Here is a 27,121-nt window from a genome sequence, read left to right on the forward strand (position 1 = left end):
CGAGTCTCCCTTCACAGCCCAGCTGTGGTCGGGTTTCATCCTGCGGCTCCAGCAGGCGCAGCTCAGGTTGCAAAGGCTCCCCTGCAGCCGCATGGTCTTGGTGCTCTCCTGCTGCTCCCCTTGTTCCCCTGGCAGCAGGGACGCTGAAATATATTGGTTTTGTGGAATCGGGCTGTGGGAGTGCGCCCATGCTGGAGGAGCCAGCAGCAGGAATCGCCACCCACGCGTCAGTGCAAGGGCACTGCCAGGCCAGCGGGCAGCTCAGAGGTGGCAGAAGCTGCAAGCACACAACCCGCTGTCCCCAGCAGAGTTTCCAACCGGAGCAAAACAGGCAGAGGATACCCAAGAGTTGAACTTTTTAATCTGGTGAATTCCAAGAATTATGTCCAGCACTTGAATATTGAATTCATCCCAGAGAACACGAAAAGAGCCCAGGAATTACCACGATCACAAGCCCCCAGTCCTCCCTGCTGCTGGTCCATGTGGAGCACTGGAAGCCCCCACTGGTCTACGTCACCCCTGATCCTCAGGAAAACCCAGAGAGATCCACCACAGCCCTGGGGCCATGGAGTCCTCCCCGTTCCTCCCAGCTCCAGGGCCTCCCCAGAAGCCAGAGTCCTCCAGGAGTTCCCCACCACTGGAGCCCCAGCACCCACGGGCTGCTGGAGATGTGCTGAAGGAGAGAGGCTCTGCTCCATTGCTCCATCTTCATTCCCAAACCCAGCACTCGCACCCCTGGCCCCGCTCTCCCCACTGCAAGGCTCCGTGCCTGCAGCCTCATGACCCAGGGATGGAATTTGCCCCACAGCTATTGAGCCCATGGCAATAAAGGCACTGAGCCAGATAACAGAAATGCCTCTGAAATTCAAAAGCTCCCAGGCTGCAGATAACACGACCCCTCCCACGCCAGAGGGGCCGGTTTGGTCTCACATCCAAGGTTCCCCAGCGCTGTCTCAGCTCTGTTTTGGAGCGTGCTGTCCTGCGGGGCACATGGGACCTTCAGCAAGATGTGGGACCTTCAGCTGGACGTGGGGCTCGGGCCTGGGCTGCGATGTTCTGCTCCAGAGACCTGTGTGAGAGTGAAATCCATGCCCATGCAGGGCAAGGAAGGAGCTGCAGGAGCAGGGAAGCACAGCAGCAAATGCCCCAGCTCCTTCCAAACGCCCTATCCTCGTTGGGGATCCCAGAGCAAACAGGACAAACCACCCCTTAGGCTCTTTGGCCCCAGGCTGCAATGCCTGTGTGACATTCCTGCTGTGGTCCTCTTGTCCCCAAAAGGCGGGTGTCCCCCTGCTGCTTTATCTGGGCCACAGGAGGATCAGCTGAGAGGTGTACGTGCCTGCTCACCTGGCTAGCCTGATCCACAGCCTGCCCAGTCAGCATCGGAGACATGGCTCTGGCTCTGGCACTCTGCCTGCTGGAAGAGGACGAGACACATTACATCCTTCTCCGTCCTCCCCTGGCTCTTCCCCAGCCGTGACAGTGCAGCCACAGGCCGGCTGTTTCGGCCACACACACTCATGTTTGCTCAGAGAGAGGCTGGGCTTTGCTGTGCTCCCCTCCAGAAGCTCTCCCTGGGGAACTGGGAGCATGGGCAGCCTCTGGGACCTGAGCGTTCCCATGCAGGGCATGGCAGGATCAGCCCAGGCACTGCCGAATTTCATCTCGCAGGGACAAACCCTGCCCCGCAGTGCCAGCTGGCCCTTTCCCTTGGCCCTTGCCCAGCCTGGGAGTGCTCTGACAGCCCTTGGCCAGGCCTGCTCAGCTGTTTAAGGCCCCACTGCTGTTATCTTTCCTCTGCAGGCAGCAGCACCCCACCCCTGGCCTCCTCCCCCAGCCTTTAAAATGTCCTTCCACAGCTGACAGGGTAAGGGTGATGCCAAGGGAAAAAGCAGTGGGATGGACAGGGAGAAGGCAGAGATGAGAGGGACGAGGGGGGCTCCACCACAAGCCCAGGGCTTGAGGAGGGACAGAGCAGCAGCCCTGGGGCTTGAAGACCTGGGAACTCTCCCCCAGGTGTGACGATGAGTGTCTGGAGGAAGGGCGAGGAGATGTGCTCCTCTCAGCACTTCCAAACCACCTGCAGCCTGCTTCCTCTCCTCCGTCTTCTCGGGGATTAGCTGCTAAGCACCCTGACACGCTGGTTTTTGCTGCGTGAGCACAAGGAAACATTTCTGAAAGGCTCAGCAGCAGGCGGATTGTGTTTTTTTGGCAGTTACAAGGCAGTTAAGTAACCCACTCGCATTCAATAATGTCACCGGAGTATGCTAAGAGCCCAATCTGGGCAGCAACTCGAGGAGAGCGATGTTTGCTTTCATGACACGCTCAGGGAATGATTACTTACGACACCACTCCCAGCAAATCTGTTTGGAACACGAGCCAGCCCAGAGCCACAGGCACACTGAGCCACCCTGCGTCCACCAGCAGCACTGGGAAGTGGCAGCACAGAGAAATCAGTTAGCAGAGCCCGGGCAGCTGGGCTTTTGCACGTTTTTTGGTAGCTGCTTTCTGCCTCCTCACCACCACACCAGAAAGAACCAAGGTCCCTCCGTTCTGAGGACTCAGGGCTGCAGCAGCACCCGCTACGTTCGGGAGAGCTCAGGGCCAAAGTCCAAGCAGCATCCCAGAGCCTGCTCTGTCTGATCACACGCTTATCTCCGAGCAGGGATAAGTTGTTTGCTGACAGGGAGCCTGCAGGGATAAGTTGTTTGCTGACAGGGAGCCTGCAGGGACAGCCCCTGCCGGGAGAGCAGGCTAAGAGAACAAAAACGAGGAAATGTGGAGCATGCCAGCAGCTCCCTGCCCTACCCAAGGGTCATCCCCAGCCAGTGCACCGGGAGGAACTGTTACAAAGAGCATTAACTCAGTGTTAACTCGGCCTTTCCCTTCCAGAGACAGCTCTGCCAGGAGAAGGGAGTGAACAAGCACTGGGCTGGCAGCACAGGACTGAGAAGTCCCAATTTCTGGGCCTCCAGCAGCATCGGTGGCAGTGCTTTTGGGGGAGCAGCCCCATTGACTGCAGCTGGCCTGGCAAGAACCTGCTCATCTGGGAAGGGAGTGCCAGCTTCTGGAACTGCTGTTTCCTAGGATATGAACTCCGTGCCAAGCAATTTCTCCAAGCCACAGGACTCTGAGCGCCAAGTGTCTGATGTGATTAGGAATGCAAAGGCAGAGGCATGCCACGACCCTGGTGTAAGGGAGCAAAGCTGCTGTATGAAGGAAGATGCCTCACCTTCAGGTCTAGAAGAGGTCGCAGAGTCCACCTGAGCTGGGAAATCAGCAAAACTCCACTGGCCTTCCAAGATCCTTTCCAGCTTGCAGTAAAGACCCTGGGCTATCCCCAAGAGGCCGCTGAGGGAAGCAATGGGGGGGATTTGGAGCACGGAGGCAGCCCCAGGACACAGCCAGGTGCCACAGCTCCTGCTGAGGAACGGCCCCTGCCTGGCCCAGGTGCTGTAGCGCCGTGCAGAAGGCTTTGCAGCAGGGAGGCTCTCGAACACACGGAATCCTTCTTTGATGGCAAAGTCCCAGGCCAGGTCTGCCACGAACTCTGCATGCTCCGGGCGGCTTTCACCTGGGGCTGGCCTCCCTGGGGACAGGAGAAGAATAAGACACCCGTGTGACACGGCCACATCCCAAACAGAGCCATGTGTCCTCGTCCAGGACAGCACAGAAGGACTCAGGGAGATTCTTCTCCAAGGAATTTGAAAATAGCATCTTTTTCTCTGATAAAAACTCCCCAGGCCAGACCTGAGGTATGCAGATAAACAGCACCGAGAGCCCCCACCACCTCCCTGCTTCCCAGTTGCTTTAAGGCTGGGGCTTCCTTCAGAAGTCTGAGAGCTCCACCTGTAGGACACGTCCCTGAGCTCCGGCCTCTGCTCAGTCCTCGCAAGAAAGAAGCGAGCACCCAACAACCTCTGATCAGCACAAAAAGCAAACACAGACCTTGCATCCACCAAAAAAAGCTGCAGCAGGGGAAGCGCCCTCTGTGTGCTCCCCTTTGGACCTTTTTAATGTTTGCAGGACACGACTGGACCACCAAACGTGCTATCCTCAAAGCACAAGGCTGCCTTGCTCTCCTGCTGACCCAGCAACCTCCCAGGGACACCAGGCTTTGCTTTACTGCCCGAAATTTCAGAGACCTGTGCAGAACTGGGCCGTGTGGTTGGGCTCTTCACCTGCCAGAGAACTTTTATAGCGTCCCTGCAGCACTGCAGCCAGTCGGAAGAAGGCAAAGGCCATGTAGAAATGAAAGTTCACGGGCAGCTCCACTCCCCTGTGGCCGCAGTACATCTGGCAGTACTCCTCTGCAGTGGGGACCCCCAGGTGCCCCCGATCCCACCGCGCCGAGCCTGGAAGACACGAGGGGCAAAACGAGTCAGCAGGCAGCGGGCAGCTCGCCGCTTCCTAGGGGAACCAGGAGCCTTGTGGCAGAGCCCTGCAGGGGCTGCAGTGAGAGGGAGAAGTATCCAGACTGAGTTTTGAACACGGTTCTGCTCCCTGACAACGCTCTGCGTGCAGGACCACGGGGCCAGCACCACGCAGGATTTGTGGAGTGAGCAGCAGGGCTCACACCAGGGGCATTTCCTCAGCACACGGGCAGCAGGGAGGAGACAAGCTGGGGACAGGGTGATCGTGGCACAGGGATCTGCATGTGCAGAAAAATGCTCTGCCCTGGAGGAATGTAGGGGTCTTCGGAGAAAGGGCAGAGCAGGGAATGTGGTACAAGATCCACAGCGCTTCTGAACTGCAATGAGCCAACTGTCAGCTGAGCTCTCTAAGGGCAGGAGCTAATCTGTTTCAGAACTCTGGTTCCTCTCTGTGTGTGTCAAATGTGCCTTTGCCCCTCTCTGTACCTCTCGGTGTGTTAAAGTGAGGTGGCAGGAAGAAGGCCATACAGTTATTCGCCAAATCGGAGATGGGATCTCCTAGAGTTGAAAGCTTCCAGCCAAGGACAGCAAGGACTTCTGGCCTGTCTGGGTGAAAGACCAGGTTGTCCACCCTGCATCAGAGGGAAAAAGAGATCAGAAAAGTCTCAAGAGGGAGAAAAAAAAATCCCAGGGCTCAGCAGCAGTATGTACCTTCCAGTGCTCTTCGCTCTGTGCAAAAATTGCTGAGTCCTCTGAGAGGTTATGCAATGAAATACAATTTCTGCAAGCACAGGTCAGGGAGGACAGAGATTACTCAACAGTGAGCTCCCTGGTTAATGGTGAACTGAACTGCACTTTGAAGAACGAAACCCAGCTATGTGGGGCCTTGGATCATGAACATGTTCCAGGACAGGCTGGCCAAAAAGCAAAGCTGGCAAGTCCCCGTCCAGGGAGATCTTCTGGGCACTTTAAGGGCACGTGGTAACTCGAGGCCCTCCCCTGTCGTGTCCTGCAGTTTGTGTGTAGGACAGCCTTCAACAATTTGACCCCCAGGAGAGGGCAGCAGCCCACTGAGGACAAAATCAGTCATCAGTAATCCTGCCAGGGTGCAGAGAGCACCTCTGACCCCAGCCACACCGCTCCTGGATGACTTGATGTCTAAGACTGGCAGCAGGCAGGTTTTGCTGTACCTCCTGTGACACCCCAGCAGCCTCACAAAGTCTACAAACACCAAACAGCATTGCTACCTGCACCAGCACTGAGTTCTGAAGATTGCAGGCACAGTTTGTGATTCCCCAGCATTCGAGCAGCGTTTGTGCTGTCAGTTTCTGTCCCCAGTTCTCCTGGGAGAGGATCAGCAGGGGGAAAATACGGGAGCACTTTTGCTCCCCCTCTGCCACCTAGGAGGTGTTCCACAGAAATGCCGTCAGCCAAGGAGTACCTGAAGTCACCGTGCACAACTGTCACCTCCTGAGAGTCAGGAAAATGCAGAGGCAGCCACTTGATGAGCCTCTCCATGGCTGGAATGACATGAGTTTCCACAGCTCGATACTGCTTTGTCCAGGTATCAACTTGCTGCTGAATGTAATTACCTGTAACGAGGGAACGAAGGCTCTCAGGGAAAAGAACGTGTACAAGGAGCTTTCAGAAGAGATATATAAAAGAAATGTGCTGAAACAGTCCAACAGCTAAGAAGGTCTCAGTCTAGCACTCTGAGAGAAGCTTCAAGAGTTTAATTGTGATTCCCAGGGGTTCCATACATTCATAACTGGGCACTGGATTTGATATTCTGGTAGAAATAATCAAATCCTGGCCAAAATTTAACTTCTCCACCAACTCTGAGAAGCTGAGGTAGCCCTGCAGGCAGCCTGGAGGAGCTGAGCAGAGTTTTGTGTGCTCAGAGATGGCAGCAAACAAGTCACTCCTACAGCTTTTGCAGCTCTTGCTGGTGGCAGGAAGCTCTGGGGGATATGAACAGGAAACACAGACCTGGAGAATTTAAAGCAGCTTTCCACACACCCCCCAAGAGGCCTGGGGATTCAGACACTCTTCTGCACACCTTTACTTCCCCTGGGTTTGGTCCAAGTCCTGTACTTGAGCCTGTCCCTTGAAATGCTGCTACCCAGGAAGAGAAAACAGTGACAGGGACACAAAGCCTTCTCTCACCACGCTCCCCGTCGTCCTGCAGCCGGGCTGCTCCGAGGTCTACGCTGTGGATTTTGGCGAGGACTCGGCTCATGGCAGCGTAGGCAGCCCCCCGCTGGCTGGGCAGCAGCGCTGGCAGGGAGGCGTCGCTGTAGATGTGGCCGGCGCAGTGCTCCATCAGGTAGAAAGGTGCCCCAAGGGTGCTGGGGAAGCAAAGTGGAACTGGTGTGTCCGAGGTTAATCCCGCTACCTACCACCTGCAGGTCTCACCTGCACCAGGAAGAAGCCCCCAGGCCTTACCTGCACTCTGAGGGGAGGAGCAGCCTCAAGAGCACTGCTCCCTGTGCCCAACTCTGGCCTGGGCTCAAGCCCAACTCGTGCTGCCTGGTGGCACGTGGCTGTGGCACGATCAGTGCAGCCCCTCCAGCCCCCAGAAGCTGGCAGTTAGAAAAATCACCTCCTTACCCGAGCACACTGAGTCAGTGGGAAGCACTACAGCATTTTTACAGAGGAAGAGAGTATTTTGATTAATTGCTAAAATAAGGATGCGCCTAAAACAAGCCGAGATTGGGCAAACACTGATTAGATCAGTGCAATTTAGAAGTTGGGGCTGGGAGACACAGAAGCAACCAGGTCAGATCCCAGCAGCTGGTTAGCAGCAGGCAGTGATGCTACCACAGAGCTGAGCACGGCAAACACCAGCACAGCCACGGGAAAGCTCCCCTCTTCTTGGAGGAATCCGGCTGAAGCTGTCAAGTGGGGAGGGAAAGCTGAGGGACAAGATTACCTGCTGTCCTCACAGAGAGCAAGTACAGTGGGAACAGGAACACCAGCCTCAGAGAGTGCCTTCAGAACCCTGCCAGGGCAAGTCAGAGAGCTGATTCAGCACAGAAAGGCATTAGGGAATCAATACTCCAACGGCACTGTTGTTAGGCAGATGCACAATATTAAAAAACGTCCTGTGCTCAGTGTTACATACACTAAAGTAAGGTGACTCGAGGTGGGGGAGAGAAGCACGCCAAAATCTTTGGCTCAGCACCTCGAGACCAATCCAATACACTCTGGGAAATCACAGGAATATTGCCACAGACCTCCAAGAGTGCTGCTGCTCTGCTGCCGAGGCAGAGATCTCTGGCACAGCAAGCTGGTTTGGGACTGCAGTCTGTGCCAGTCAGCTGGCAGGAGGAGCAGAGCTGCCTTCTCACCTGTATTCTCTGCTGACAGCAGGGCCTGGGGGAAGCTGGCCGTCGGGGAGCTCCTTCTTCAGCACCAGCGAGCGACCTCCAAACCTGACGTAAAAGGTCCGGGCAGCCCGGCCACGGCCAAACTGCCGTAACACCAGAGGACCTGGAGAGATCAGAGCAGAGGGGCAGCAGACAGAAGCAATATCTGGGATTATTTCTCGCCACTTCTCCAGGTTTTACTTTCCCTTCCCATGCTTGGCTCTGGAAACTCATTTGCAGCAATCAGGAACCTACACTTTGCTCCTCAGCCACAGACATCTGCAGAGCACAGCAGCAGCTCACAGATGGACACAGGTCAGGAATATTCCTGGCATCTCTTTGGCAACTTGCCCTCAGCACCTCCCAAATAACGAAGTCCTAAAATGTTGCTTCCCAGCCCAGCAGTGACGGATGACTGAAACCTGAGTAGCTGCAATGCCTGCTTGGAGTTCAGGAGCCTTTCCTTAATATTATTTTCAATCCATCTGCCATGGGACAGAAAGAGCCAAAGGCTCCAGGAAATGTGAGCGTTCAGGCTGAAGAGCAAGAAGTGCTGCACTACCTGTTGCCTGGTCGCTGAAGACATTTTCAAGGTACTTTTGCAGACGATCTTTTGGAATCTCCGTGCTTGGTCTCACTGAACAAGTATATGGCACAAAGCCTTGTAAAGGAAAGCCCAGATGGGTTTCCAGCTCTTTGAGTGCTGCTTCTAGATCATCGACCTGCAAGCAGGAGGGAGGGAGTTAGAAGATAAAATTGCCTAGGAAAGAAGGAGCTCTGCATGCTTGTGATGCATTTACCTGTGAGCCCATGGCTCTGATTCACTAAGACACACAGGAATTCAGTGGTCAGCCTCAGCCAGCACCAAGTGCCTTTACCAGCACTCGCTGAGCCTCCCACCTTGCTCTCTGTCCCCACAATGTACCTTTTGCAGTGACATTGGCACTGTGAGCTTGGGCTGGGATACAAGCTGGAATTCCCCATGTATCCTGGGGAGCTCTTCCCACCAGTCCCACTTCCCTTGTCCCAGTGGTCCCCTCACCCAAGTAAAACCCCTGTGCTCTCTATCTCCAAAGCCTGAGCATTAACCATTGCCCAGGTGACAGATTCTTGAAGCCTCAGTTTCCAGAAGTGTATTATTTAATAAATCATCCAGGAAGAATAAGGACAGGCTGAAACAAAAGGCTTGGCAACATGAGTCTGCCACTTTTCCATTTGGAAATCCTGGGCCACTCCAGTCAAACACAGCTGCTGGGCTTAGAAACCGTGCCCACAGCTCGACCTGGTTCCACTGCTTTGTACCTTCACTGTTTTGATGCCAAGCTGGGCTGCTGCTTGGAGGCTCTGGCTGCTGCTGTCGAGGAAGATGGATTCCTGAGGCTGAACGTCCAAGCGCTCCAGGCACAGCTTGTAGACACGAGGATCTGGCTTGCACTTCCCTTCCTGATGAGCTTCGACTACCTGTGGTGACAAACAACGGGTTGTACACGCGCCTGCTGTGACCACAACGTCTGTGGAGGTCAGGAGGACAGCTACCAACCACACCGCAGCGATCTTCACGGTGGGAAGGTTATTGACCATCATCAGCTGCCCAAATTTGGATCCAGAAAATACTCTTACATACACACAAAATATTCTTACATATATACGTGGGGTTTTGTGGGCATTAAGCAATGAATTTTCAGGTGCACCAGCACCTGCCCCTCACTCAGACCCTCCTCAGGGCCCAGGCACTAGAGCAAGCTGTGCCAGGACACGTCTGCACTGACTGCTAATTGAACCTCTGCTAATTGGTGCTGCTGGAAGCCTTTCCCTTGCTACCTGCAAAGGTAAAGAATTTCAGTTGCTGCTCTCTACAGACCTAGCTTCAGCAATGCATCTTGTAACCCACCCAGGCTTACCACATCGAAGTGCTGCTGGTCTAGGGGCAGAAAGCTCTCCCCGTTTGACAGACGGAAGCTGTTGCTCAGAAGAGCTGTCTTAAGGCCTTCAGCACGGATACACTGTACTGCTTCTGCCATTGTGGGGAGCTGTTTTATCATCTCACGTCTGATTAAGTTGGAGAGAAAAGAGTCCACTGGAACACAGACGTTTGCCTAGGAAACCAGAGGAACCCCCAAGAATGATAATTAGCCATAAATGGGTTTTGAGCAGGAAGGGAAATGAGAGCGGTTGGGTAGGTAGATTGCCCGATCATCTTATCTTGCTGCCCCGCTTCCTCTGGCAGCAGAAGGTAGACAGTGAATCTCCCAGATAAATTGCTTAGACCAAATCTGGTTCTCAGATTACTAATTCTACAGAAGCAGCAGAGCTAAAGAGCTGAGTTTGGCAAAGAGGAATAGGCTAAGACTGATCCTGTCATGGAATCAAGGCAGGTTAGAGATAAATACTGGATTACCGTTCAACAGGAGGGAAAGGAATCTGCATTTCAGACTCAGATGTTTCAAAAAGCCCTCATCAGGCTTCTACTGATCTTAAGAACCCTACTCAGAGACCACTGTCTCCATCTGTCAGCATGTTCATGCATGAACTAGCAGCAGAAGCCTTTCAGCTGGTCTTTGATTCTCTGATTTCTCATCTTAGATGATCCCAGAGGTGTCTTCAGATCAGCAAGCTATGAAATATGGAGGAGGAGGCTGGTGGAAGTGAAGGCAAGTTCTGCTCACCATCCTGCCTGGGTAGCAGAACGATAACGGCAGTGAGAAGCCTGCCCTGATCAGACAGCAATGCTTCCCAGGTGGTGAATCCAAACCCTTCCTTGAAGGATTTATTTTAAAAGCTCCCCTTTCCTTTCTGAACCACCAGGTTCCCACGTTGCAGAACCCCATTTCCCTGCAGTCAGGAAGCACAAAGAGAGGAAGGGGTAGCTGGCTTACAATCTCAAAGCACTGCTGTCCCAGCTCCTGCAAGAACTCCACAGTCGTCAGCTCTCCTCTTGAGTACTTGAGAGAGGGACTGTTTTCCCCTCCAGAGGTTACAGCTTGTTGGATGGTGCCAGCTGGAATACAATCCTGGGCCTCCCAGTCTATGTAAAGAAAAGAAAGCCAGGAAAGATCACATATGGCATCATCAGAACTGGGAAACTCGCTTCAAATCCCTCTGCAACCCTGAAACCTGACAGATAAGACTAATGAGAACTGATGTGATGGGCTGAGATAATTTACCTAGACACAGAGATAAGAGGTTTAGCATTTCCCCAGCCAAAGCACCCCGTCTTTATTTTTGGCGTGGTACCCTTGGGGTGAAAACACAGCTCTTTGTGTCCTGCAGGGCAGTGCCAACGTTAGGTGCTATCAACCAGTGCCATTACAGGGCCGATTTATCACCAGAAGTGGCCTGGCCCTGGCCTGGAGATGTCAACACGGTTGCCAGCTGCTGCCAGTTCTAGCACTTCTGATGGCGCAATCGGGAACGCTGCACAGCGAGCGGTGACCACCACAGCCTCTGCAGCTTCTCCAACATCTCACCCGCTGCAGAGCCGACCGCCAGCGCCATGTGAAGTGGATTTTACCCACACGCAGGGGAACGAGAAGACTGGATGAGAAATGAGAGCACGCACCCGCGGCCGTCCTGTGCGGGGCCGGGAGGAGCACCCCGCTCGCGTCCAAGACCACGGCTCTGTAAGGGCTCCGGCCACATCGCATCCACCGGGCTGAGGCAGCGTGTGGCGGGGCCACGGCCCAACGTGGGCAGGGGACGCGGGCAGCATGCCTCAGGAACATGTCCTGGCCCTGTGGAAACATCAAGGGGGTCACAGCGACGGCCGGGGCAGCGCCTGACACCCAGCGGGGCGCTGAGGGGGAAGCGGGGCTGAGCTGCAGGGTGCTAAAGGGCAGGCAGGAGGGGAAAGGATTGAGGCATTTGGGGGTGTTTGGAGGTGTTTCGGGGCGTTTCGGGGGTGCTTTGGGACATTTTGGGGCCGTTTTGTGGTGTTTGGGGGCGTTTTAGGGGCATTTTGAGATGTTTGGGGGCGTTTGGTGGGGCTTCGGGGCATTTTAGGGGAATTTTGAGGCGTTTGGAAGCAGTTTGGTCCGTTTTGTGGTGGTTTGGGGTGTTTTAGGGGCATTTTGAGGCATTTGGGGGCATTTTAGGGGCATTTTGAGGTGTTTGGGGACCCATTGGGCTGTTTTGTGGTGTTTGGGGGCCATTTTAGGGCCATTTTAGGCCATTTTGAGGTATTTCATGGTGTTTGGGAGCTTTTTAGAGGCGTTTAGGGCCATTTTGGAGCACCTTGTGGTGTTTTGGGGGCATTTTGGGCCGTTTTGGGGCACCTTGTGGTGGTTTGGGGGGCACTGTGGGCCTTTTTGAGGCATTTTGTAGCGTTTGGGGGCTTTGGGGCCATTTTGAGACACTCTATGGTGTTTTGGGGGCCATTTTGGGGCACTTTGTGGCGTTTGGGAGCTTTGAGGCCATTTTGAGACACTTCATGTTGTTTTGGGGGTACGTTGGGGCCATTTTGGGGACACTTTGTGGTGTTTTGTGGCTGTTTTGGAGCCATTTTAAAGCACTTTGGGTGACGAGGCCCAGCCCTGCGGCCTACCGCGGCCTGTGGCTGCGGGGCGGGCAGGATTAACAGCCCCAACCTCTCACAGCAAGCAGCCAACACCCCCCCAATCCCCAAATCCTCCCCAAATCCCCACCTCCCCGGTGCTCGCACAGACCCAGGGCCGAGAACCGGGGGGCGAGAACCGCCGCCCCTCACCCCCCCCCCACCCCCCCCATAGGCCGGGCATTGCCAGTCCCCGGCTCTGGCTTCACCCCCGCGCCACCTCTCGCGAGAACTCACCGCCAAACCTCGCGAGAACCACGCCAACCCCCTCGCGGCGAGCCCCTCTCTCACCATCCGGCCCCGCCCACTCGTGACGTCATCACGCCGGCGTGACCCGGCGGGGTCAGAGGGGAGAGGTGCGCGAGGCGGAAGCGGCGCCTCAGAGCTCCCGGTGGCGGCGGCGGAGGCGGAGGAAGAAGAGGAGGAGGAGGAGGCGGCGGCGGCGGGGCCGGGCGGGGCCGTGCCGGGCCCACCCATGAGCGTGTCGCTGGTGGTGATCCGCCTCGAGCTGGGCGAGCACTCGCCGCTGCCCGCCGGCTTCGCCTACAGCGCGGCCGGTGAGTGCGGCCTGCTCCCGGTAGGGCCTGTACCGGGAGCTAGGCCTTGACGCCTCCTCTCCCCCCCTCCCCCCCTCACAGCTCCCGACATGGCGGCGGACAGCAGCGGCGCGGCCCCGGCCTGCCTGCAAGGGAAGGGCCCCGGAGAGCGGGCGGCCATCCTGCACCAGCACCTGGGCCGCAGGGAGCTCACCGATGTCATCATCGAGACCATCCGGCCGCGGGCAGGTACGGGGAGGGGGGGGTGGGGGGGTGCCCGGTGCTGGTAGGAGCCTGCTGCTGCCCGTGGGGTGCTCCCCAGTGGGGCCTGGTATTTAGAGGGGGGGCTGCAGGGGGTTGGTTGGGTTTTGGAGGGGTTTAAGGGCAGGAGTGCCCAGTTACGGTAGTGTCTGGGTCGTGGCGGTGTCCCTAATGCCCCCAGAGCAGCGCAGGAGGAGCTGACACCATGGTGGTCGCCTTGCTTGTGCTTGGCAAACCCATGCAGGTTGCTCTGTGTTGGTAATGGCAGCTGGCAGGATTTAACCTGGCACTGAGCAAACCCCGCCTGTCAGGGTTTAACCCGGCACAGGTCAGAACTTGCGCGCCAGGGTCCTGCTACGGACTCTCACTGGACTTTTGGCAGCTCCCAAGTTTCCCCCAGAACCAAAAAGCTGAGCTGGGTCTTGTTCCGCCACCTTCCAGGGGCACAGTTTGACTTCTCAGTCTGGTTGCGTTCCCGCAGGCTGTGCTCAGAGAGCAGTGAGCATTTCTGGTGTGTGGTTAGTAATCTGAAAGCTTCTGGTTTGTAAAAGATGAACCAAAAGGTGCCGTGGAAGGAAGGAAATCTTCGGAGGCTGCATCTGCTGAGGACAAAACCAACCCCGAGGAGCAGAGCAAAGAGCGTGAGGCTGCTCCGGACTCGCCTTCCAAGCAGCTCCCTGACCAGATCTCCTTCTTCAGCGGGAATCCATCAGTTGAAATCGTTCACGGCATCATGCACCTGTACAAAACAAAGTAAGGATGCCTGACTCATGGCAGCTCCCTGGGAGCCGCGCTCCTGAGCCGTGAGGCCAGCAGGAAGGGCGGGTCGGTCGCCCCGGGCTGTGGCAGGCAGGAAGGGTGACCCAAACCCACGGGCCTGGGGTGGTGCTGGAGCTGTGGGTTGGCTCAGGGCTGGCTGTAAAAAATGGGGTTCCTAAAAAAGGGGGGAAAAAGGCAGTTTCTCAAGGGATCCTGCAGTTGAATTGTGGTCTGCAGGGTCTTGGCGGCAGGCCTGAGGAGCTCCCTGAAGCAGGAGGCTTCGTCCTGTGTTTCAGGGCTTATAATGCCACTCCCTTTCCTGGCAATCACACGAGAAATTCCATTTCAGATCTTCCTGAGAGCTGTCAGGAGGTGCAAAATGAGCATTTGAAATGGGAACAAACATTGCTCGTTTGTTCTATGAGTAGTTCTGAGCGTCTGTGGCTTGTCAGCTTCAACTGTTTATCTCAAAAACAGCTGACAGGTTATTCCTGAAGCAGCCATTATTTATTGGAGCTGCTGTTTTAATCCTTTGCTAAGAAGTGAGAGTTCCGTGTGGCTATTTAGGACTCCCAACAGCCCCTTGCTTCTTTGTAACTGTTTACAAACCTGCAAAAGAGCGTTCAGAGTGACAACAGAACTATCCTAGCAGCCCCTGCTGTGGGAGGGGTGGTAAAAGCTGTGCCTTTGCCCCCCCTGGAGTGACGTGAGGCCGTGTAACCGTTCCCTTCGCAGCAAGATGACCTCCCTGAAGGAGGACGTCCGGCGCAGCGCCATGCTCTGCATCCTCACGGTCCCCGCCACCATGACCAGCCACGACCTGATGAAGTTTGTGGCTTCCTTCTACGACGTCATCGAGCACATGAAAATCATCCGGGACTCCACTCCCAACCAGTACATGGTGCTGATCAAGTTCAGCTCCCAGGTAAGAGCTGGAGGCCCCTGTGCCTCAGGAGGGCTCTACAGCTGCTGGGTGGCTTTGCTGGCCAGCTCCTAGCCAACCTCGTGCTTTATCCTCGGTGAAACAGCTCTGTCCTAAAGCCCAGCACCTCCCTGGGGTTGCTGGCTGAGGTTCTTCCCACTCCCTGACCCACAGGGAAGTGTCTGCACGGTCTGTCCAGCCTATTTCTTGTCAGCAGGGGATTTAAAAGCTGTTAGGCGTTACCTAGACGCCCTGTTCTCTGCCACCAGAGCACATTCAGGGTGGTGCATTGTGCTGTGCTGAGCAGAAAGACCCCAGCCAGTGGGGTTTCGTTTCTGTTCTAGGAAAAATTTGGTCTGCTGAGGGGCTGTGCAGCAGGAAAAGGATGGTCTGACCCCAAAACTGAGGGCCTCGGGGATGCAGTATTTGTGTGCAAGCTGTGCTACCTGCAGTCACTGTGAAGATGCATTTTGTGTGTCTCTCTATCCAATTTCAAATATCTAGCACTGAACAGCCTCAAAACCATAAACAAATCACCCTGAAATCCCTGCTAAGAAGAATTCCCTCAGCCGTGTTCCCCAGTGACCCCTAACGGCTGTCTGCAGGTAGCAAAAGCAAATCTCCTGGGCTTTTAGTTATCTGCCTCACGTGACAAAGAGCAAGGGAATGTGGCGTTCAGCTCTCACCGTTTGTGATTGACTGCAAGGCAAAGAGTTTGGGGAGGTTACCCCCTGAAAATGGGTGACATTTGGTGGGGTTGGGTTTGGTTCTGCCTCTTTGCAGGTGGCTCAGAGCCTGCTGGAGCTGCTACGAGTGAATGGATCCCTGCCCTCACTCAGCCTCTTCCTTTCCCTGACCCAAGTATCGGTGTCCTGCAGCGTGGCCCTCTGAAATTCTTACAAAGAGACCAAATTTGCTTTGCAAATGCACTGAAACCGCTGACAGGGAGCGAAACATGCTGAAGGGAAATCCGTTATTCCTGCTGAGTGCTCAGATGCTGGAGCTGCCTTCACGGCTCCGCGTCGCGTCCTCGGGTGGCAGCGCTGAGCCCAGCCCCGGGCTGAACTGATTCCCTGAGGCCTGGTGGAGGGGAGAGCAGAGGACGCAGCAGATTTCTCCTCTCCCTTGGCTGTCTCAGCTGCAACCCTTCTCTTTTTAACGCCTTCCCTTGTGTGCCCAGGCTGATGCAGACAGCTTCTACATGGCGTGCAACGGTCGGCAGTTCAACTCCATCGAGGAGGACGTGTGCCAGCTGGTGTACGTGGAGCGTGCAGAGGTCTTCAAGTCCGAAGATGTAAGTTTTTTTTGCTTTCCTTTCTTTTCCCCTGAACTTTGGAGGCTTAACGGAATTATTTATGCTGGACAGAACGCTGCAAGAAGCGCTTCACTGCTTCAATCCAGAGCTCGTTTCACATTCCAGTGCTGTTCCTGCTTGGGAGAGTTTGTTTGGTGGCTCTGTAGGCTCCGTGCCTCGCTTCTGCAGCGTCTCTGACCTAACCCTGCCAGGTGCAGTGGTCTGGTGGATCCAGAAAACGTGGTGGGACAGCAGCAGCCGCACTGATCCTGCGCTGCCGTGAGGCTGTGCTCTGTGGAGAGCTGAATTGCCTTCTTTTCTGGTAAATTTCTAACTGCTTTAGAGACTCAGAGGATCGCTTGGTTCTGTTTTTGTACCCCAGTGCCAGCAGTAGTGAGAGACGTTTGACTCTTCCTGTGTGGGTGCTTCGTTTATGGTGACGGGAGGGTGCTGAGCAATTTGTCTCCCCTTGTTCTTTCGAAGGGGGCCAGCCTGCCCGTGATGGATCTGACCGAGCTGCCAAAATGCACGGTGTGCCTGGAGAGGATGGACGAGTCCGTGAACGGGATCCTCACCACGCTGTGTAACCACAGCTTTCACAGCCAGTGTCTGCAGCGGTGGGAGGACACCACGTAAGAGGCTTTTTTTTTTTTTTTTATTTCCACATCTAAAACCCTGCTCCGATTGTGGTGGCTCCGTGCTGACAAGACCGGTTCCTCTCATCGAAGTGTGGGGGCTGGAATCGCTGCGAGTTCTGATGCTCTTTTCCTTCCCATTAAGGGACTCCCAGGGAGAAATCTCCCAGCCAAAAGTAATTGAGCGATGTTTCCTGTGAGCCTCACTGCTGAGGCAACGAGGCAGCTGTAAAGTGATGCAGATTGTTTTTAAAACGTTGTAGGATAAAAATAGGGGGACAAACAGCACTGCACGCACACAGCCCTGTTTCGTGCAGCCCCCTGTGTCTGTTTGGGTGTTGGTTTCCTTGGCGTAGCTGAGGCTGCAGCACACACAGACAAGCACTGCTTGCTGCAGCCTGGAATCCTTTTGGGAACTTTTGGGAACGTGCAGGGCAGCAGCCTCGGCTCTCTCACTTCTGGATGCTCAGAGGGTGAAGGAAAGCTGGGCTGGGACAGGGCTGGAAAGCCAGACAAATGGAGGCAGGGAGGAAAGAATAACGACAAGATCACTGAATCAGGAGGCTCAGGGCCACGCTCCCAGCACAGGCCAGTGCTGGGCTTGGAGCTGTGTCTGTCCTTAGAACACCTCCTCTTTTAGCTGCTACCCTGTTCCTGGTTTTGCTCCTGCTGTCCTTCCCATCACCAGAGGTAGGATTTCAGCGTGGCTGAGCCCCTGATTGGCACCCAGACGTTATCAGTCGTGCACATCTTGCATTCTTCTGGCCACTGCTGCTTTACTGCACGTCAGGCTGTCACAGGTACTGCAGCAGAAGGCTGCTCCTCCTCACTGTGATTTCTTCTCTCATCCTGGTACCGCTGACTGCCTGATTCTGTGACAGTACGAGGGAAAACGTAGGCCAAGGAAATCATTTGTGAGGCAAAGTAAATGAACTTCGGTGGCATTAATCAGATTTGTAGCTATTAAGGCTGATTGGCTGCTTTGCCCCATAAATCAAAACCAGTTTAAATTTGAAGCAGTAGAGCTTAGCCAGTATAGAATCGAGATCCAGAATAGCACTCATATCTCATGTACAATTTAAGCAGAACTTCTGCTCCTGATCTAGGAGAACAGTAGAGGAGAATCCCTGTCCTCTTTGTTTAGGCACCTCAGAGGCTGTAAGTGCCTGAATTTGTATAGAAAGCTTGCTGCAATCCCGTGCTCTCCTCCCTTGACTATTTCTGTAGCTTATCCAGCAGCTAATGAAGGACATGTAACCAGTCCTGGCAGCAGGATCCCGAGCCTGAGTTACCCAGCTCCCCAGCTGAGCTTGTAGTGGTTAAGGCCTGGGCAAACGTTCTTTCTGGTCCTGGTTCTGTCTTTCTGGCAGCACAGCGGTGATGTTTTAGAAGAAACGATAGCAGGATGCCTGCTGTGGATTCTTCTAGGGTAGAGTTAGACGTTCTTCCAGAAGGGCTGAGCCTGAATCCCTTTGGTTGGGCTGAAATCGAGGCAGCAGCCCCCCACCGTGTCCCTAGGGATGTCTCAGCACTAAGCGATGTTGCAAAGTGCAGGCACCTCGCTGTTGAGCAGCTCTCCTCAGCGCTCTGTAGTTACAGCATCCTTCCACAGCAGCGTGTAGCTGCTGCACGGAAACCTCTGCAATAATGGAGAATGTCCAAGAAATAAAGTGCCAACGAGAAGAGAAGTCTAAAAAAAAAAAAGATCAAACTGCCTTCGCTGTATGAGAAGGGTATGGAAGAGCCCTTCTGGGACCTGAAGGTTGCTCTGTGCGTATCGCTCACATCGCTACAGCACCGACTTGAGACCAAAATGGAAAAACTGATTTGTTCCTCTGTCGCTTACTGGCTTAAAAGCCTTTTGTGGAATGGAGGCAAGTTTGCGAGGGCTAAATGGGAGCTGAAAGATGCGTGTGCATAGGGAGTGTCCCACAGCATGAGGCATTCACTCGGAGCTCTTTGGCTCTGCTTTTAATTACCTTAATACTCAGTTGGAGCACCGTGTGTCTAATCATGCTGCTTGTTGCCCTCTAGGTGTCCTGTCTGCAGATACTGCCAAACGCCCGAGCCAGTGGAAGAGAACAAGTGTTTTGAGTGTGGAGTTCAAGAAGTAAGTAGGTGGGTGGATGGTGAGTGAGATCTAGACTAGATCTGACTGCACAGCTGCTCTAGTTGCTTTTGAGGTTGATTCTGTGGCTCCTTTTGGGTTCATTTTACCAGTCAGTGGTGCATCTGCTTTCCTTTTGAGCTGGAATCGGTACTGGGAAGGGATGCTATCTCCCAGGGTTCCTGCTCTGACAAATGTTTCCATTTCTTAGAGAGTGTTAATGCGTAAACTGATCGGTGCCTGTGATAAGATGTGTGTGATAGCAGGGGGCCAAACTAACGCTGAACTCGGTGCTCCCTTCTAGTCTGTGCTCCTCAGAGCTTGTTTTTGTGGTTCTGTCAAGCTGCCACTTTGGTTAATCAAGGCCGTTCTTCCATCCGTGCCTGTGGTAGTCTGTCAAGGTGCCTGGCATCTGCAGGCTCCTTCTCCTTACTCTTCCACCTGAACGAGGTTTCCTGGAGAGGGGGGAAAAAGCAAACTGTTCACATTTTAAGGAATTGCCTGGCTGTACGCAGCGTCAGCAGGCCGTTGGTGTCAGCTGGTGCTTTCTCAAGGCGCCGGTGCCGCTGTTTGATGGTGTTGTGAGGACAGAGCTTTCCCGTTCTCTCGGCAGAACCTCTGGATCTGTTTGATATGTGGGCACATCGGCTGCGGCCGCTACGTGAGCCGACACGCTTACAAACACTTCGAGGAGACCCAGCACACCTACGCGATGCAGCTGACCAACCACAGAGTCTGGGACTACGCTGGAGGTGAGCGCCGTGTCTTCCCCCCTTGCAGGATGACCTTGGTTGTAAAAACAGCTTCTGGGACACCAGAAGTGTTAGGAAGAACACTAGTGATAGTTTGCTTGGAGCTTAAGGGGTTTGCATCCGTACTAATCCTTCCTCTTCTGGGAACATCCATCTCCTCTCTAAGAGCAGTTTTCGTGGGTCTGTAGCAGATGGGAGAGGGAGAACACGATTCCATAACGAACTGGAGTGGTCCTGTAGCCTCCCTGGAATGTGTTTGTTACTCCCTTTCCATCAATTTGCCCTGAGGTATGACAATGGGCTGTGGTAATAAATACCCTGCAAGGTGTCTATGCAAAGCCTGCTAAATAACAAATACATCTGGTGTTGGCTTGCTGCCGTGCTAATGTGCTGTTGCAGCAGTCTGCGTGGTTAATTGTGCTGCATAAAGTATTTCCACTGGTGTCAACCTGGGTGTTCTTAAGCAAAAACTCCCTTTGGTTGAATTTTCTCTCTTCAGATAACTACGTCCACCGGCTGGTTGCAAGTAAAACTGATGGGAAGATAGTTCAGTATGAGTGCGAGGGAGATATGTGTCAGGAGGAGAAAATTGATGCCTTACAATTAGAGGTAAATATTGTGGCTCGTTGGGCTCTGCTTTGTGCTGCTGTGTGGAAATGTTTCAAATCAGATACGAATACAAGAAAATGACATCAGCTTATGCAGCAGACCTGCTCCCTGCATGTAGGCAATCATCTTCAGACAGGAACAGGATATTTTTACTTTTATTTGTTTAAAACAAAAACAAAAACAAAAAAAAACCTCCTTTTGGCTCTGCAGAGCCAATGCAGCTGAGAGTAAGCTGGCTGCAGTCTCGTCCTGTGTTCACCACTAGATTGGAGATTAGCTGCTTATGCTGCTACAAACACTGAGGTCATTGCAAAGAGAAATGGGTCCGAATGCCCGGACTCGCTCACCAGACCCTTCCTAGTGGAACTGTGACGTGGTGTAACAACCCAGGATGGCCCAGAATGGGTATAGAACCGTCAATTTGATTAGTTTGATTTGTACACCGAGTGAGTAGGAATCCATAGCTGCATGCCTACTGTGGCTATCAAAGAAAGCTGACAGCCCTGTCTGATACCAGCCCTGTTCTGCTCCCGTCCCTTCAACAGACAATGATTTTTTGTGCCTGCTGGCCGGCTTCTCCCACACTAACTAGAAGGGTAAAACAAAGGTTCATGCAAGTTTTCCCTTGCCAGTGATCTATTTTAAAGGGAAACTCAAATTACTGCTTCAGTGAGCAGATATACTGCAGCAGGATTTCAGTCGCATTAGACACAAGGTTATCTGTAGAGGAGAAGCCTGTAGAGACCGGCCTTTGTAAGCTTATTGCTCAAATAAATATTTGTTTTTTTTTTTTCCCCCTGAATTTTCTGTGTAACATTTAGATGCAAACCCAGCTATTTTTTAACCCTTATTACCAGGAGGTCAGTGCTTAAAGTATGTCAAAGACCTCTCTGTCTGGATTATGCGATCTAAATGTTTGCAGAGAGAATGAATTTGGCAGTGTGTTTTGGCTCCCTGATACTACTGAGAGTATTCAAGGCTTTTTGCACATGTTTAATTCCACAGTGAATGCCTAATGCTCTGCTTCTTAGCCTGATGGTAAGAAACGCTCACGTTTTCCAACCTTCTCATAACTCATTTGCAGAACCAGAGGGGAGAAGAGGGGATGTAAGGCACATATCCTTGTTCCCATGCCAAAATAACATTGGAATGGGCTGTACTTGTTGGAGAACAGTAAATGTGAATAGCTATACACAGCTGGGGATGCTTTGCCAGAGATGCTCTTACAGTGAAGCTAGATGTGTGCATTTACCCTTCCCCCTTAGGTTTTGGGCTAGAAATGGGGAACTTGGCCTTTGGGATCTCAGACTCATGACAGAGATGATTGATGCTTCATTTTCCTGTGGAGTGTAAGATTTGGAGCCCTGTTGCTCCTATGGTGAAAAAAAAATCTCTCTCTTTAAAAAACTATTTGGTGTGATAGTGGGTACAGCTTGGTGGCACTTTCACCTGGTCCTTGCTGTTGTGCTCTAAGGACTTCACATGATTTTCTGGAATCAAGTGATTGAATTCTGAAATCAAATTGGTGAAACGTGCATCTGCTGGATCTGCAGTTTACACGTACATTCAGACTGCCCTCTGTGCTCAATTTCACTCGATTAAATCGATTTTTACATCGGAGCCTTTTGGGCTTCTTCATCGGGGTAGCCACCCTTAGGAAAAGCTGACCGCTCTGCGCACGCTTCTGTGTTTGTAGTACTCCTATTTGCTAACGAGCCAGCTGGAATCACAGCGAATCTATTGGGAAAACAAGATCGTCCGGATAGAAAAGGACACGGCTGAAGAGGTGAGCCCTGCTCTGGGGATGTTTGGAGCTCTGCAGGATCAAAAGGTGCTGGGAAGGCGGATGGGAAGCGGAGCTGCTCGGTGCCTCTCACAGGCTGCGCGTCGCGTGACGTGACCTCGCGTAGCCTGTTTCACTACCAGCTGAGAAAATTGGCTCCGAGATGGATCCCTTATCTCGGCGCTCACATCTAGCAATTTGCTGCTCAGTGATGCAGAAGTAGGTAGATTGCCACCTAGATTTAAGGTTGATTTAAATGTGCTGCTCGGGAAACTGCAGCAGTGGTGGAAGCAAGTCTGCGCTGCTGCAGGATCCCTGCTCGCTGATGCCATCAGTCTCACGCTGACGTTTTTCTCTGGGGAAGGTTAGCGTAGCATAGACAGTATGACTTTAATTTGCTCGGCTGTCTTTCTGCTCCAAATGCATATTGATTTGCCCTTTCTTTGTGATCCCCTACCTTTCCCCATCACCCAGTGGGAGAAGTTCAGAGTCTCCTCCCATAAAGCATTCTGTAGGCAGGGCTGCTTCAAAATGTCAGGAGCAAAAATCCGGAGAGAATATTTTAATGCTTTTCACTCCACGTAGATCCTTTCAGCTAGGTTTAAAGCGAGTCGGGATTTAGGGCTGAGTCCTCATTTGAACTTTCTGCATGACTTCTAATTAACCACGTGCAGTACATGCAGCATCCTAAATGCAGAAATTAGGGCCATTGAAATAGTGGTCAGCGACTTTGGTCTAAAGAACAGACCCAGAAATCTCACGGACATCCCCAGAAAAAGAAAAGGTGTAGCAAAAATTGTATGTGACCAGGAAACGTGATCCACAAAGCAACTGCGAAGTGAAACAACTACAATATACACCTTAAATGTGGCTTTGTGTTTAAAGATCCTTACGATTTTATTCATGGCACTCATGCCGGGTAAGTCGTGCCTGGATCAGTGCCACTCTGCAGTGTATTCCAGTATCAGTGCTCACGCTACTTCCCCAAATTAACCATCAGCTGCATAAACATTCAGTGATTAAGGCCGGAAGGCTTAAAACCTGCTCTGTACTGACTCTGGCACCAGCGAAGACAGCATGTGTGCTGACACTGACATTTATCCAGATTGCTCCTCCAGGAAAGCATTTTTCCTTTAAATTCCTCTCTCCAGCACATGCAAGCATCCTTAAAATGGGGAAACAAGTATTTCTGTCTATAGATCTCTTCTAAATCATATCTTTAAAAGTTTAGATGTGTTCTGTGAAGTGCCTAGACAATGGGAGCATGTTTTTTTTCCGCAGCAGTGGTCTCTAGTTTTGAAGTAGAGGAGAAGAATCCAACGTACGTGTGTTTCCATTTGCCTTTGACATGAGCAGGATATTCATGTCAGTAGGTCACTGTCTTATGACAGCGCGCTGCTGAGTCAGTGCTGAGTGGAGTAGCACGTTTGTTTTCAGACTTTGACCATATTTATTTGACGTTTAGTTTAAAATGAGCAAAAGCTCCGCATTGTAAAGCTCTCAGATGGAAATTTAAGTTTACTGCTAGCCATTCTCTCAGATGCTTTTTGTATCTATAGAAATGCTGAACTGCAGGCACTAAGAAGTTAAGGAGCTGATATAGGTGGTGGGTTTTGTTGCCGTTGTTGAATGGGGTTCGCTGGCACAGCTCTGCAGCCAGAGTTGCTGTTCTGTAGGAGCAACTTCCACGGCAACGTGGTTCCTTGTCGGGCTCTGCGAAGTGTAACGCAGAGGGTCTTAATCAAATTTAAGCCTTTTCTTGCCACAAATCTTTTGCTTACCTGGGTATAGTAATTGGTCAAAGTCTAGAAACCACACCAGAAAAATGAATGTCATAATGAAAGTGCACAGGACTTTGATCTGTTTGAAATGCCTGTGTGTTTGTTTTTACAGATTAACAACATGAAGACCAAATTTAAAGAGACCATTGAGAAGTGTGACAGTCTGGAACAGAGGCTGAATGACTTGCTCAAAGAAAAGCAGTCTGTCGAAAGGAAGTGGGTACCGCTGCCAGGTTTAGTTCCATGCAGCCATTAAAGCTCTGCACGCTGACATCCAAAAAGAGGAAAAAAAAAAAAAAAAAAAAAGAATCTTGCTATTCTTGGGCAACTTTGAGCTATTTAAACCGGTTTACTGAGAACCCCGCTCATTTATAAAAAGCTCTCATTTCTGTAGGTGTTCCCAACTTGAAAGTGCCTGAGTGGAACGCAGCTTTTGGGCCCGTGGCTCTTTTTACATGGTCTGCATATTTAGCTTCCAGTAATCCTTCCTCTGCCTGCTCCGAAGCAGACACCAGTCTGTTTTGCAGTCGGCAGATACCTCCAAAGAGGAGAAGAAGGCAGCCCGACAGAGGCATCTCACCCGGCACAGAGAAAAGTGTAGATCTTAGGAAGTGCTTAGATAAAAGATGTCAGGCATGGAGAGGGTGCAGATCAGCGTGTTCCAGCTCCCTAGGTGGGGCTGCGTGGTCTGTTCTTCCCAGCCCACCAGGCTCCTGGCATTGCTGCCTCTCTGCAGCCCTGGAGGGAGCAGGGACTCAAACTAGTGAGTGGTTTGTGCACCTCACCTTGAGGAGTGGAAAGCAGGGTCTGTGTGAAGCCAGCAAACTTTTTTGGGAAAAGCTGAGTTGTTAAGAGCAGGAAGGTACTGATATTTGTGTGGGAGCATCTCACTTTTGAGTGAAGGGGTCTTTTGATCTTCAGGGTCTTGAACTTATAGTTTGGTGGGAGCCAGTATCTCCAGTCCCTGACTGCCCGTAGCTGTCAGGACCACATGTAATTCCTGTGCCCTTTCTGGCACCCGTTCTTGAAATTGCAGATACACGTTCAAGGTTACAGTCCCGTGCTCCCCCCCACATCCTGTCTGTTGCCTGCACTGGTTGCTCTTTGGTACGAGGTGGAATTGCCCAACTTGCAAGGGAAAAGACCGTCCTGGGTTATGCAGTTTGAGGGTCAAAGGTGTGGTTCTGCTCCCACAGCATCCTGGTTTCTGTGCAGGTAGCGGCGTGCAGGCAAGCGGGTGTTAGCAAGCTTTAAACTGAGTAGAAAAAAACCTGTGGGGTTCAGTCCTTTTGTGTTGCCTTCCCTGGTCAAAAGGCCAAAACCAAGTTCTGGGTGGTCTTGGTGGGGCTGGGGACAGTTGGGGAGACGGTTTCCCTAAGGACTGGAAATAAAAAGGATGCAGTGATGGTTAATTTAGTGCAATACACTGCTTTTCCTGACCTGTGCTTCTATTTGCAAGGTGTTCTCAGCTGAATAACAAAGTGGCTAAACTTTCCAACGAGCTGAAGGAGGAACAAGAACTGAATAAGTGCTTGCGAGCGAATCAAGCCATGCTCCAGAACAAGCTCAAGGAAGAGGAGAGAGTGCTGAAGGAAACGTGCGAGCAGAAGGACCTGCAGATCTCGGAGATCCAGGAGCAGTTGCGAGATGTCATGTTCTACTTAGAGACACAACAGAAAATCAATCACCTCCCAGCTGAGACCCGGCAGGAGATTCAGGAAGGACAGATCAACATTGCGGTGGCATCTTCAGCCAGCTCCTCCACGGGGGGCTCAGGCAAACCTTCTTCCAGGAGAGGCCGCGGCAAGAGGGGCAAATGAAGATCAGAACACGCTGCTCCCAAACTGAATCTGGCCCTGCTGGTGGTAGGCCAGGCCCTCCTCTTGGGAATTCCGGCTGGGAACGCCCAGTTCAGTAAAGCTCCGCTAGAAATCGTCTTCAGAGCTTCTCATAAAACTGGCTGCCAGTCACTGGAGGTGTCTGTGGTATTTAAAAGCATTTCACTGCACTATTTAGCTGTTTTTAGGCAGATCTTAATGACCGTTTTGCCTTCCTACCTTTTCAGAGCCCCCTCCTGTCGTGCGTTTGACTTTCTTCTTGGAGAGTATTCTGTTCTGGGGTGGGTGTGGAGAGTTCGACACCGCGTGCCCTCAGGGGTGCTGTGGGGTAGGCTAAGGCCCAGCGTGTAAGGCTTCTTGAGTTCTTCTCCCCACTCCTGGATTTAAAAGTATTCTCGATTAATAAATGATTTTTTATTTAAGAAACGATGTAAATTAGATTATATGCATCTCCTTGTAGTCTGTGCAGACCAGACACTGCAGAACAGTTGGCGCAGGAGTAGAGCTGTAGTTTGGAAATAAAAAGGAGCGAGGTGTGGAAACGAAACCATCTCAGCGGTGTAAGAAACTGAACGAGTCCTCACGGCTTGTAATGTAGGATATTAAACACTTTAAGGACTCTGCTACGATCTGTTTCTTCATTTTAGGGGTGGCCTTTGACAGCCCGGCGGTCGCTGCCTTTGGTGCAGAAGGTATCAAGGGCTTTTTATTTTGGAAATTGTTTAACGTGGTTATTTTACAGGCATTTCTACGAATTAATCAGAGCTGTCTTTGTGAAAATGGGCCCGTGGTGTGGGCCAGGAGCTGCCAGAGTGTCCCGATCCTCCCGGAGTGGTGTGCGTACGCTTTCCCTTTCTTAGCCACACTCGGAGCGTGTTGGCATGAGCTCCAACGCTATCCTCAGAAGGAGGTGAGGAAAATAACCAACGCAGCGTTTTTGCAGCCCCATTCCTACATGCCTGCACTCAGCCCTCGCGCTGCTGCCAGCCCCCAGCCCACCCCTGGGGCTGCCGTGCTCGGGTTTGCCCCGCAGAGCTGAGCGCGCTGCCCTGCGACCAGACCCTCACCACTAGATGCAGCTGTTGTATCCAGTTACTGGGAGCCTCACGCTGCCTCTGCTGCTCTGGAACGTGGCTCTGTCCAAAATCCTGGCTGGCAAAACTTTTCTGTTACTTGCCCAAAAAGTATGCCAACCCCCCAAGGGAAATCTGAGGACAAATCCTTTTTTTTTTTTCTTCCTCTTTCCACTAAAAGTATGTACCAGACTCGATGCTCTGGTTAGGCGCAGTTTTATCACGATCAGAGGGGCGACTTTCTGTTTGCTGTGTTGTGCTCAGCAGCCTGAGTGTTTAAATGCTAATTCTTGTTTAAAAATGTTTGGGGAGTCGTGCAGTTGTCTCTTCAGACCACAGCACGATCCTCTTCCCTGGTTGGAAGTGCAGGAACAGCCTCGATCTTTAGTCTGTAACACTGAAAATGGAGATCTGACTTCTTTGTTCCAGTTTGGAGCTAGTAAGTAAGACAGCGAGTCCTTTACTGATCGTTGTTCTTTTT

The 27,121-nt window shown here is 52.5% G+C and overlaps 2 protein-coding genes across 2 annotated transcripts; one reads left to right on the top strand and one right to left on the bottom strand.

Moving 5' to 3' along the window:
- Window positions 1-373: 373 nt before the first annotated feature.
- ACAD10 (acyl-CoA dehydrogenase family member 10) lies at window positions 374-12,767 on the bottom strand (the record flags this gene model as incomplete). Its single annotated transcript, XM_082774525.1, is given in 16 exon segments — window positions 374-1,069; window positions 1,348-1,414; window positions 3,233-3,280; window positions 3,282-3,589; window positions 4,182-4,355; window positions 4,860-5,005; window positions 5,815-5,965; window positions 6,540-6,721; window positions 7,306-7,374; window positions 7,724-7,865; window positions 8,304-8,463; window positions 9,044-9,202; window positions 9,643-9,837; window positions 10,618-10,766; window positions 11,301-11,472; window positions 12,528-12,767. Coding segments are annotated over 15 exon segments (2,358 nt in total). The 3' UTR covers window positions 374-1,069; window positions 1,348-1,351.
- On the top strand, window positions 12,713-25,996 carry BRAP (BRCA1 associated protein). Its single transcript, XM_082774526.1, has 12 exons — window positions 12,713-12,847; window positions 12,929-13,075; window positions 13,639-13,840; window positions 14,582-14,771; window positions 15,949-16,062; window positions 16,546-16,694; window positions 18,732-18,807; window positions 19,418-19,556; window positions 20,056-20,165; window positions 21,862-21,951; window positions 23,842-23,945; window positions 25,189-25,996. The coding sequence occupies exons 1-12, from the start codon at window positions 12,766-12,768 to the stop codon at window positions 25,547-25,549; spliced, it is 1,764 nt and encodes a 587-aa protein (XP_082630652.1). The 5' UTR covers window positions 12,713-12,765; the 3' UTR covers window positions 25,550-25,996.
- The last annotated feature ends 1,125 nt before the right edge of the window (window positions 25,997-27,121 follow it).

Source organism: Aythya marila (genome assembly GCF_965140915.1).
Source record: "Aythya marila genome assembly, chromosome: 17".
Classification (NCBI taxonomy): domain Eukaryota; kingdom Metazoa; phylum Chordata; class Aves; order Anseriformes; family Anatidae; genus Aythya; species Aythya marila.